The sequence below is a fragment of the Toxotes jaculatrix genome, chromosome 4 (genome assembly GCF_017976425.1).
Source record: "Toxotes jaculatrix isolate fToxJac2 chromosome 4, fToxJac2.pri, whole genome shotgun sequence".
NCBI lineage: Eukaryota > Metazoa > Chordata > Actinopteri > Toxotidae > Toxotes > Toxotes jaculatrix.
The window spans coordinates 29,810,760-29,824,036 of NC_054397.1; the positions used below are offsets into that span (position 1 = coordinate 29,810,760).

Consider the following 13,277-nt stretch of genomic DNA (forward strand, 5'->3'; position numbering starts at 1 on the left):
TTCAAAACAGAGTAGAAGGGACTGGACAAAGTAAATACTCCGGACAGTAAAGTGCATCACCGCCCGACCACACAAACATACACACACGCATGCACGTACGTCCAGAAGGTAGGGGATTTAAGGCTCAGTGTCTCAGATTAAGTTGATGGCTTATAAAGCTGTCTGACCAATGCTGGCTGTCTTTGCTTCCCTCTCTCTCTCTCAGACCGCCTCGGCCTCTCTTCGTCTCTCTTCTTGCAAACTGACTCTCTCCACACTTTTTTTCGTAACCTTTCTTGTCTGTGGTGTTGTCAAGAAAGTCAGAAATCATTTTGTGTTTTGTGCGATTTTGTGTCTCTTGTTTATGTGTCTATACACACAGTAAACACACAGTTGTAGCTGTTGATTAACATCCGGTGGTGATGTATGTGTAAAATGTAACAGCCGCTGTTGGATGAGGCCTTGTTGTTACATCACTCATTCTTTGACTTTGTCTCTGTGTGTTTGCAGGTGGAGTCCAACATCCCTTCTTCCTCTGTCTCTGGCTGACTCTCTCTCTCTCTCTCTCTCTCTCTCTCTGCCCTTGTCCTTTCTCTCTCTCTCTGTCCGTCTTTCTGTCTATGCAGCTGTGCAGCAGCATGCCTTTATGTTTGCCACCAGCACAACCAGAGGCATTATGGAAGTGAAAGAGCGACGACCATACTGCTCACTCACCAAGAGCCGCAAGGACAAGGAGGGACCGTATACTGGTAAGACAGCTTCTCAGAAGTCCTCTCAAGTTACAAGAGCACACAGGGTCTTCTCCACAGGACTAGCATCAAGGAAGCCCTCACCTCCTGCACGGCCACTTGCTGATCCTGCCATCTCTGAGCCTTCAAGGCAGAGCCATCAGCCTGCAATGTCCTGTTAGCATTTCATCTTAGGTGGCAAGCACAACTTGGATAAACACCACCTCACCATCACAGCTCACCTCTAATAACCAGTTACCCACAGAGACTAGCTGGCGCCGACTTCCGATCTCGCCGTGAACTCTGATTCTTAAAATAACAGACAAAAGAAGTGAAGCAGATAAACAGGAAAACCAGCGTGAAAGCAGCAGGCTCAGTGTAAATGTGCAGACGAGGACAATCAAGACAACATGTTCATGCCCCAGCGACACAAACACCACACCAGAACCCCCAAAGCATGTGTCTACACACACACACACACACACACACGCACACACACAAATCTTCTTTTTAAATCTTTCTTTACTTTTTTATTCTTTTTAAAATTTTAGTTTCAATATATTTTTAGTGAGATACAGTAACTGTTGGCATCAGACATGGAGAGACAGCAAACTGAGAATACTGCATTGGTAACGTGTTTCTGCACTACAGAACTTTGAAACTCAGTGTGCTCGACATCATGCCATTGAATAACATGTTCAGTCAGAAGCGTAACAGCTTTCAGAAGCAGAGCCTCAGCTGTCCATGGATGGCAGAGGAATGACTCTGCCCTCCCCTCAGAATTCTGCAGTCCCTGTGGTTGGTCAGGATGCATCTTCTGGGCGGTCAGACCAAAGCTGTGTAAATGTTTCCTACAAAGTCTAAAAAAAAAAAAAAGAAAAGAAGACAATGGAAGCATGAGTTGAAAGCCAAGGAAGTCCTAAAACACATCAGTGGCTCTCCCCCATTGCACCCATTCAGATCCATGACTCTGCCACACTGACCTTCATCAGGACCCAACTGTGCAACATAAGAAGAAGAAGTTATGTCAGGTTCTTTTCAGAATTGATTCCTTTTTCTGTCTTTCTTTGTTCTTGCTGTAGACTCTGGCCTTTCAAACAATTATCAGGATTATGAGGGAGACTTGCTTCTATAAAGTAATAATCCTTTATAATGAAAACAAGACAACTATAACGATAATCATAACTTTCATTGACCTATCCTTTCTGGCCAGCAAGAAGGACTGTCTCCCTCTACTTTCCGTGTGAAAGTTCACTTGGTGGGGCTATGTACAGTCATTTTTCATAATCCCCATTATATTGAGCATTTCAGATCCTTACATTTTTAATTAAAGCCCAGTATATTCCTGATATACACCCCAGAGACAAAACTTAAATACTGTATATAATCTCAAACCTTTCACAGTGAATGAGTATATGAATGGGGGGAAAAAAATATTTATTTATTTGTTTATTATAATCAAATACCAAATATATTTGGTTTTAACAATTTTCATAGTGGAGAAAGCAGCTGAATGTGGAGTTGAACATGGTCAAGATGTACAAGGCTACTGTCCTCAAACCCTGGAAAGCTACATCAGCTTGGAGATCGACATCAGTTGCATCTAGAGAGGCCCAGCATCGCTGCATACCACCTTTGAGAACCCCCTGATATCTGTGGAGAAGAGTGGGTTCTGAACGGGATATGAGTTGCTGTCCAAGGCTGAAGCTGTCAAAACTTTGCTGAACTTCAACAGTCAACTTCTGAACAAAGTCAGCAGAAGAAGATATGTCTCTCTCTCACCCTGAACCTGTTCCTGCACCGTCTCCCCTTTAACACCTCGAGTTTCCCCTGGAAGGGGAGGACAGCTGTCATCAGGTCACACTCTGAACTGTCCTTGCCCTGTAAGCTTTAAATTCCGTTCATTCAGGTGTGAAGTGATATCAACCAAAAAAAAAAAAAAAAAAAAAAAAAAAGACCACAAAATCCTTCTTCTTCTCATCTTTTACAAAGAGAGAAAATGGTGTTGCCTTCTGGCTCCTCAGCTGTGCCAAGAAAGCTGCGATTTCTCTTTGCATGGACCAAAAGCTCCAACACCCTGCCTTTCCTGAGCCATCTGACACTGCTGCGCAGCAGAAGGTCATCAGCATTTGCATCAGCTTCTCTGAGGAATTCCTGCGATGCTGATGGTGTTGCACAGGACTGACTGATGAATTATGAAGTGGAAAGAGATGAATTCAGGATTGTCATAGCTCCTTCCTCTCTCCCCACCACAGCAGGCGCTCCCTCTGCGGTTACGGATACCACCTGTTTCAACTCTATTCCATTCTTTGTCAACATCTGCTTTATGGACAGGTAGATGTCCTCTGCTCTTGTGCCGGTCTGAAGGGGTCTAACCCGTAACAGGTCTTCACAGAACTTTTTCTTCACTCTGTTGAAGATGCTTACATAAACAGCTGAGCCTTGTCATTCACATCAGTGGACCCTAAGAGTCCATCATACTTGGCTCTTCGTTTATGTATTTTCTTTGGGTTTGTTTTCTCAAAAGGTTTGTGCTCTGTCTTGTCACGGTGCTTCACATTGCCTCTTTTGATCATCGCCACGGTCTCGGAACATATGAGACTCACTGCTTTTGACCTGCCCATGGAAAGAAAAGCTGACCCACACCACCATCTGCTTATTAGTGATCTAATAACTACCCAAAACTTTTTTTTTTTTTACAGCTTGGTATGACCTTAATTAGTTTGTTGAGTAAAAATGTCAGAACTGACAGAGATGAAACCTTCAAGAAAGCTTCAAAAATGACTGAAGACTGTATGAAAATCAGTGAAAACACATTGATCAGGAGAGACGTGCCATGCAGGTCATTCTGTAAAGATGCACTGTTAAAAAAAAGTCATTGTCTCTTGTGTGTGAGAAGTGGCAGTGGTGGGGGTCAGTTGATGTGTTTGGAAAGTTATAGTGCCACAAAACGACTTCTGAGCACTGAGCAGGGGTTCCCAGGCAGCAGTAGTTGATATTCTTTGTGTTGTACATGAGAAAGGTCCTGGGTGATTTTTCTTGCTGGCCTGAGGCTGTACTTAGTCCAGCTGCTGAGAAAGCAGCCCTCCATAGAGCAAACCTACAACTCTGGAACATATCCCCAAGGGCCATAGAATATTGGCTCTGTGGGCATCACAGCACTTGGGACAGTGGGATGGAGAGAATCATTCTGCAGCCAGTCAAACAATCACGGACATTTTCCAAATAAATGTGCGACTCCTCATCGTCGATCAGTACCTTCTTGTCAGACATTTGGTCGACGGGGTTATACGAGGGGCCGCACGGCTTTTAGTTTATAGCAGGAGCAGAGGCACGTACCTGCAGGGCTCCACATCTGGACATGATCAGTGTCTACGGTCTTTCCTGCACTGACTGTGAGACTTACTGAGAGATGATTCCCCTTTAAAGACCCCATTAAGACAGAACCTAGGGCCACAAGTCCAAAGTCATTGAACTCTTTGGGGCATGTTGTTCTTTTAAAGGTGGAGAGATATATAATGCTTTCCATGCTGTAATAACAGTTGTCACAACCTGGCTGATGAAATACAGTGAGGCATGTCTGTGAGCAGGTCAGTAGTGTTTGCAAAATGTGTGTGTGTGTGAGAAATCTGTGAGTGAATGGATGTGAAACACTGCCTGCTGAGGCTCAGCTCCACCCTTTGACTTTCTGGAAGAAAAGGCAAAGCGCAGCCATCCAGAGGAGACGAGGGGTGCTTTCCATTCTGTTAAGTTGTGCTCCCTCAAATCCTCACTCATCCATGACCTGGACATTGATCGAGGTCTGCCATCATTAAGGATGATCCAGACTCTAAACATGGGTCTCAGAGGAGACAGGTCTGGTTATTGATTGGTCAGCTGATCAGATTATACCAGAGAAGCGTTACCATAATAAAGCTGTAGTCAAAATACCTCTACATACAAGAATGGCAGCACAGGCAGCAGCTGTGACATTGTGCGTGATTATTCATAAAATTAAAAAAAAAGAGAGAATCTGAATCATTAATTTACTTTTTCTTCTTTTCCATTACAAGTTCATCTTGGTTCATTCAGAAAATAATATCCAGCTACAGTCAGCCCCATGCAGGCTCACAGTCACCATTATTATTATTATTAGTCCTATAATGTCACCCTGATCCTGAACAGGGCGTCAGGCTGACAGACTGACTTTAGGCTGTGATTTTATTCAAAATACTTACTGCTGTTTTCATCACTCCTTCACATTTGTTCAGTAAGAAACTCAGTTTAATTGTGGGTTTGTGTTATTTCTGTCAGTCACATTCGGTGACGACCTGAAGCCGCATGTATCTGCTGTAAGTGAGGGAGTGAGACGCGAGTGAGGGAAGTGAGTACAGTGGTGACCTGTCTGACCAGTCAGACCCACTGACACTGTCTTCAGCTCGGCTTGTGCATGTGTGTGTTTGTTTGTGTGTGTGTTTATCTGCTTGTATTTGTCTGTCTATGCCAGGTTCATCAGGGGACAGCGAAGAGTGTGCTATTGGCTCTCAGGGACTCTGCGTCCCCACTCAGAAGTCCTACTCTTCCAGTGAAACACTCAAGGCCTTTGACCAGCACCAAGACCAGACCAGGTCAGAACTGGGATTACACACACACGCTGTAATGTTCCAGTTTGTCTAACTCAGTAAATAATAATCATACAAACCTGTGTCATAGATATGTTACACATTGAAACATGTCTTCAAATGAGATTATCATGAGAAGACAAACAAAAACACAAATAGAATTTAAGCTGCAGCAGCTCTCTCTGATTATCCAGTGAAAAGCAGTGGCTGTCCTTCAATACAGTAACGCAGCTGACCAGCCTTGTCTTTGTCCTGTTGTTGACAGGTTACTGTACGGGACGTCCAAGGGACACAAGGACATGGTTCACCGAGAACAGGATGACTACAACAGACAAGGTGAGAGTCTGGTCACTCATACACAGACACACATGCTGCCCTCGCCTCCTCTGTTTGATTGTCTGTGCGCACTCAGAAACTGTGTATGTTGAACTGAACAGCTTAGCTCCTAGAATATGGATTTTCATTTCCTTTAATGTATGAATAACATGACATTAATTGACAAATGCACTGTAATGTAATGTAACTTAAATCCTGGTTTGCAGCTTCCAAATCTAAATCTTTTGCTGTTTTGTTATTTAGCACGTGTGCACGTATGTGTTTCCAACTTTGTGAATTTATATGTGGATAAAACTTGCTGAACACATTAATGGTTAACCAAGATGAGCTGTTAAAGAGAAGTTAAAGGTATGTTCAACATAAAAGATGTCTGATGAAGGCTGTAATGAAAGTGACACAGCCCAGTCTGAAAGAAACCGAGGGAGCAGAGTGAAAATAGCACATTAAAAGGAAAAAAAAAATGCTTGAGCACAGATTGCATCCATTGTTCTCCAGTTCCAATTAACACGGCGTCAATATTTGAGAAATAAAAAAATCATAATTACTCAATCGTCTTATCACCTTCGTTTTCACTGCTGGCCTAATTGGAGCTAATTTAAAATTAATATAACTTTTAATTGAACGGCAGCACTCGTTATCTCTTGTTGTGCCATTAATTACAGAAAGCTTTTATAATATCCCTTTTCATTTGCTGATTAAAGATGAAGAGGCACACACGCCGAGATTTTACAGATAATTTGTTTGTCTTCTTTTCATTTATATTTTAACGGATTATCACACGTGTTATTTGAACCTGATTTCAGCCCATTTCCAGCTGCTGTGGAAAAAGTTACTCCTGATGATTTATTCAATTTAATGAACGTTCAGAACGTGAAATCCGCTCATGAAATACTTTCCCAAGTTTGCATGCTTTCAAGTATTACAGAGAAATGGAAATAAAAAACCTTGAGCTCATTTTAAACACACATTAAGCATGGTCCTGTTGTTTTTTTTTTTGTATATTCTTAACCAAAAAAAAAAAAAATTCCTTTAGGTGCAGTTACTAAAAGGCCTACATTTCCACCGCCAATAATTATATTGTTATATAGTGAGTGTATGATGCATGAACAAGCAACAAGTAAAATTTCTGGTGTTTGAAAACATCTCATTTTTCCATCTGTTTTAAACAGATGCATTTGCATTATTCTTTCACTCTACATTTCTCAACAGGCACAATAATATGGTAAACACTGGCATTTTGAAAATTCTTTTTCATTTTTTTTCGTACTATTATTAATTGTTAAGTTCCATCTTCTATGTGTGAGCATATAGATCAAGAGAGTCATTTACATGGTCATGGATGTGTGAACATGTAAGTGTCATTAAGCAGCCTGAGTCTAATCGTGAGGGTAGAACATGGCATAGTTTAGAAACCATACAATAATCAAGTCTGAGAGACAAAGTCTGAGATAGCTGTGTTATGAAAATGCTGAGGAATAGCATATTACATATATTTCTGAAAGTTGAATCCTTCATTTACTTAATTATTATGTTATTAGTTAGTTATCATGTTATTTAATGTCTGAATCTCTTCTCTTTTTGCACAAGTGATTAAATTCATGATATCAGAGAAGGACATCCGTCTCAGTTTATGTCTTAACGGTCTCCAGGCTTACAGCTCTTGTAATCTGTGTCCTCTCCTGTAATGATTAAGTGGGATTTCAGGGATCCGGTCAATAAGTATTCACCTTCTCTGTCTGCTTTCTGCTGTCTGGGTTTCTCCTTCTCTTTTCCATGGTTTGATTTGTATTTTGCAGGGAAATAATATTTGTGGTTTTCCAGTCAGGCCTCTCTGTCAGCTGCTGTCACTCTGTGTTTTCCTCTCCTAAGAATATTTGGCAAATGTCTTCGTTAAACACCAGCAGGGCTGTCTGGGATGGTGAGGCCTTTATACGGGCTCAGTGAGGTGTGACGCGTTTAGTTAATCAATCAATTAGAACATCGGCAGAAAATTAATCAAGCAAAAATGCCAAAAATTCTCTGGTTCCATCTTGTGTCTGTTTGATAAAACTGTAAACTGAAAATCTTTGGTTCACAAATTTTTAGTCAAGGCGAAGTCACTTCTTAACTATTTTCTGAATAAAATAGAATATGAATATAACCATTGTTTGTTTGTTTTTTTTTATTTAATTTTCATCAATAATTTTAAGTTGAACATATATTTCTTCAGCTCTTTCCAAAGCTTTACTATATGAGGTGATTACACATATGAATATGTATATATATTTTTTAAATTTAAGGTGAAGTTTTCACTTATGTTTTTTATTCTCCTTTGGGAAATTACCACAAGCCTGATTTGAAGGAAACTATAAAGGAATTTATCTATTAAATTTCAGATTTTTCTCTTATTATGAGTTTGGTGTAAAACCTGAATTCAACACTAAAGATGAATTAAAAAATCTATAAGCAGTAATTAACATGAAATGAAATGAAACATGCACTTGTACAGTGTCACTCATATGTATAATAACATGTTCAAATTCAGAGAATTCCATACGCTGTTTCTGTTTCAGGTCAACATTTCAGTCTTCGTCAGCTGGGGATCTGCGAGCCGCCGTCACGTCGTGGCCTGGCGTTCTGCTCTGAGATGGGCCTTCCCCACCACGGCTTCTCCGTCGGCACTTCCCAGGACCTGGATACCGATAATCAGGCTGTGATGTCGCCAGAGCACGCCATGCGGCTGTGGGGGCGCGGCGGTCTGGGGAAATCATCCGGGAGGAGTTCCTGCCTGTCCAGCCGGTCCAACTCAGTGCTGACTCTGACTGACACCGAGCATGAAAACAAGTCAGACAGTGATAATGGTAAGGACATCACCCTAACTCTTTGTTTTCTCTGTGCTCAAAAACTAATAGATGTTATTTTTAAAGTTTTGTCTTTCTTAAATTTCAAGGAGCAGATTACGACGTTATTGACTAGACACACTTCGAGGTTTACTCACTTTACACACCACTTACTTTATCAATTTCTACTTTGCAGTCTTGCATGTACCATTGTGTATTGTGTTCATTTTGATAGGTACATTTGGTACATCCTATATCCAGCCAGCTCTAGTGCCTAGCTGGACGTCTGAATACTCTCACATTTCTCAAGTTTAGTTTCTCTCTGAGCGTACACACTTATAGATGATGCCTTAGACACTCCCACGGCCCGTCCTCACACTGAGAAGATACAGCAAGTTCTAAGACAATAATATTTTTGAAACCATTTAATATTGAGATTTAACTCTTAATCAAATTTTAAAAATGATACACCATGAAAATAAAATGGCAGCTTTTGACCTTTCTGACTCTTTAAGGAGTGTGTGGTTCCACCGTCTCAGCACAGACAAGATGAGTCTCAGCATCTTCTCCTTTATTTAATCAGACACTTCAACATTTTCTGTGGTACAATCACAAATAAATCTTCACCTACAGTTCTGTTTTTTTTTTGTTTTTTTTCCCAAAAAAGGAAAAATCAGCCGCTGTGACTCTTCTGGCTGTGGTATATGTGCGTGTGTGTGTGTCTGTGTGAGGTAAAGAGGATGAGGTGTGCTACAGAAAGGCAGCTGGATTTTTTCAAGCTCCATGAAGACGTTTCACTTCACTTCTCATTCAAAAGGCTCCTTTACTTTTTCGTCCCAACTTTGCTGAATTTTCTTGTGACATCAACTACAGTAACTGTTTGAACTGGGGAACGTTTGAACAATTATACAATTTTTTTCTGTTTGTAATAATAATAATAATAATTACAAACAAAAAAAATGTATAATTGTTCAAAGTTCTCCAGAACTTCGAGCAAAGGTGGGGCGAAAAAGTAAAGGAGCCTTTTGAATGAAGTGAAATGAAACGTCTTCATGGACCTTGAGAAAATCCAGCTGCCTTTCTGTAGCACCCCTCATCCTCTTTACCTCACACATACACACACGCAATTATTATTATATAGTAGATGCAATACATTTCATTAGTCAATGAGCAGACTAAATAAAGTCAAAAGTCACTACATTACCAAAAACATAAACATTAAGCTGTTACATTACCTCATTATGACTTAAATTTGCCTAAAGACACGTTTATTTAAATCACCAAAATAAACGAAAGAGCCAAAAGGAAAAAGAAAAATATAATAATAATACTAATAATTCCAGACTTAGAATGAAATAGGAGATCTCTCACATTGATATTTACTGTAATGGTAGACCTCCACCCAGTGTCATCTGGGGTGGTGGTGGCGGTGGGAACTGAGAAATGGTGTGGTAGGAGGTTGGTACAGTAGATGGGTGCACAGGGACAACAACACGCTAAAAAAGTCCTGACAATTCTTTTAATTCATGATTTGAATTAAGTCATCCAGCATTAAAACCTTACGCAAATCAACCCCGCTAGTTAGTTTAACTAACTAGCTTATTATTGAATTTTTCAGATTATTTTTTTGTCCTTTGTGTGAGCATGTTGTAGCCAATTTTTTGGGGTCAGTGAGCACTTTTAATTTTATAGTATAAAATATAAAAATGCATATTTGCAACTAGCTTTGTGAAGTAGTTTTTTGTGTTTTGTGAGTGTGTATGTGTGTGTGCACTGTTAATGAAGGACCTGTTTATTACACTTACACTGACACACATAAACGCACAATATTTTCAATAAGCTGGACAAACAGACACAGCGGATTTTCATTAGGAGATGTGATGCTGTAATTAAGCGGGAGATAAAGTGCTGAGTCACTGTATTTCCTATATTAAGTTTGATAATGTATTTATTAAATGGCATTATGCTGTGGATGTTAGTGCTCTGGAGGATACACTTCCCATCTCTAAAAGTGAGTAGTCGTCAAGTTTTCAAAGGCTAATTGACTCTTTAAAATGCAGCTGTGTGTGTGTGTGTGTGTGGGGCTCATTTATAAAAGTCTTGCAAGAAGTCAGCATCCATGCTTGCTCTCATTTGTTAGTCTGTGTGTAAGATGAAAGGGTTCAAACACGTTGCTGCTTGTGGCTTTGGAGCTTGCCGTCCTATCGGTAGTGTTCATTTTCCATGGTACTTATTATACAGTTATTAGACTGGTCGTTACTGGGGTGATGATGAACTCTGATGAAGATGAGAAACCTGTCATCACTCAGTCAGAACAGAGCTGATATCTGGCCCTTTATCACTGTGTCACTATGAACCCAGGAACCTTTGACTGTAAAAAAAAAAAATCTGGTTCCAGCTTTGGTTCCTGGGGTGTCTCTAAAAAAACAAACAGTTTCAAGGCGGTGCTCCTTGATGGCATGGGAACGGTCAGAGTGTAGTTTGTAGGGCAGAATGTCAGTGGTCAAGCACAAGCCCTGGAAATACAGCACAACGTACGGCATTCCTTCAGAGTCTCGTCAGGCTTCAGACAGGATTTTTTTTGTTGTTGTGTTATTTACATTTAAAGCCGCGTTGTTTGCAGTTTCATGCCGAGTGACGAGGCACCACTCGGCACAGACATTTATTCTTTCTGGTATCTATAGTGTCTCTTTACTCCCCCACACATCTGCTTTTTTTTTTTTTAAACATCCATCTAAATGTGGGGAGATGCTGCAGCAGCCACCTCACCTTCACAACCCCGTCTCCCAGAGATTATGTTTACATACAACGAAACTGCAACAGCAAACACCTTTTGTAGGAAAGGCAGTCGCTGCCTGGCTTACATTCAGAGAGCAAGGGGGCCTTTGAATGAATGAAGCTGTACATTTTTGTAAAGGGAGTTTTATCTGCATGGATTGGAGGAGTGTGAAGCGCTTGACTGTCGCACCAGAGAGCATGGCTCACAGCCAGAGTCCAAGTCTGTGGTTAGGTTTAGGCAACAGAAGCACAAAAGGTGAGATTAGAGGAGGATTGTGGTATTTGTTAAATGTCAGTAAACACAGTGTGTGAACTTTTTCTGGATCACATTTGTACTGTAAGCATACCTTGTCTGTGAACATTCAGTATATTTGCAGCTTGCCAAACACATAAATTAACATCATTTGCTCATTATGTTCAGAGAAAATGTAATGTAGTGCGGTCATAGTTACAGAAGGCGCGTAATCTCTGGGAGACAGGGCTGTGTAGGAGCTGATAGTCGTGTTATTATACTGTAAACAGCAGTCGATACATTTCCTCTGCTGAGACACCTAAACTTCTCTGATTCTATCACAGAAGAGAGAGAGACTGAGAGAAAGAACAGATAACAGGGAGGGAGAGAAAAGGGAAGAGGAGAAGAAAAGATCAGAGAGGAAAGAGACGTAAACACAAAGCAATTCAGGGGAGGTTTAGTCATTCTGAAGAGGAGTGGGGAGAGTCGAGGATGAAGGCAGAAGCGGGGGAAGAGAGAGAAACCTCTCTGCATTGTTTGTTCTCCTGAGAGGAAATATTAGACCAGAGACGTCTGGCTGGCTCCCCAGTGGACACACACATACACACACACACACAAAACATTCGCACACACACACACTGGCAAACATAAACTCTTTTGTGGCGTCTGGACCCACGGGTGTCCAGCTGCTGCTCGCCTGGTTACTTGATATTGGTGACCTCAGCTACAGGGACTGAAAAAAAAAAAGGAAGATACATTTACATGTTGTGTTGTCAACACACTGATGCAGGTGTGTCTTTCATTAAAAAAATGTCCTGCTACACACCGAGGGCGACATCATTTACATCTCTTCATCATTTTTTGATAGATTCGATGATACAGTTACGTAATGAACTTAAATGATGTCAGCTGACCTCCTCTGTCTGATCCCTTTAAGTCTGTGCGTGTGTGTGTGTCCGCGCACGTGTGTGTGTGTGTGTGTGTGTTTACGGTATGTGAAGAGAGCAGAGAAAGACACGATGTAACGGAAATGGAAAAAAAAAAGGAAAGGGTGAAAAGGAGGGATGGAAGCAGAGGGCCAGATAGAGAGGAAGAGGTGTGTATCTTGTCTTTGCTAACCAGATTACTTTACTATGTGTCAACAAAACACTTAATCCATTTGGCATCACTAAGCTGCTTAACACTATAACCTTAGCTGTTATATAGACATACACACACACACACACACAGCCATAATACTCAAAGAGGCTCACAAACCTCAGACTTAGTGCTGTGACTTTATATATGAAATTAACACATGTATCCAGTGAACCAGAGAAACTAGAAAATAGAAGAGAAAATCATGTAAATATCAAGAGAAAGTCCTGGATTTATTCTATAAGTCACTTCAGACGAACTATTTTCCCATAGTATCTGAGGAACGCAGAGGGAAGTGTGTTTCTGGATTAACTTCACACTGTGCACTGTGCAGGGATTGTAGATATGTCATTTATCAGAGCCCAGAGAAATACAGATCTTCTTCAGGTGGCTTCATGTACCATGTCCCTGAACACAGAATACTACAGCACCCACAGGCCTGTGTGCCCTCTGCTGTGGGAAAGATGCAAGCTGAAATCGCCAAAAACAGTCAGTATGTTTTTGTCTTTGAAATCAGTTTGATGCAAAAATGACCCAAAACTCAAAGTTCTACAAATTTCAGCTTCAACGTGATGATAAACTTCAAACTCTGAAATAGTTTAGAAACACTCCGCTATTGCACTAACTTCCAGAACTGGAAGAACTGTGGAAGGTCTCGGCAGCAGAG

The 13,277-nt window shown here is 40.9% G+C and overlaps 1 protein-coding gene across 1 annotated transcript in view; it reads left to right on the forward strand.

Moving 5' to 3' along the window:
• The first annotated feature begins 625 nt into the window (after positions 1-625).
• The window catches only part of LOC121180655 (teneurin-3-like), a 212,901-nt gene continuing 200,249 nt past the window's right edge, over positions 626-13,277 (forward strand). The window contains exons 1-4 of the mRNA XM_041036246.1: positions 626-728; positions 5,194-5,314; positions 5,574-5,644; positions 8,197-8,484. Of these exons, the coding sequence (XP_040892180.1) occupies positions 626-728; positions 5,194-5,314; positions 5,574-5,644; positions 8,197-8,484 (583 nt within the window). The remainder of the gene's footprint in view (positions 729-5,193; positions 5,315-5,573; positions 5,645-8,196; positions 8,485-13,277) is intronic.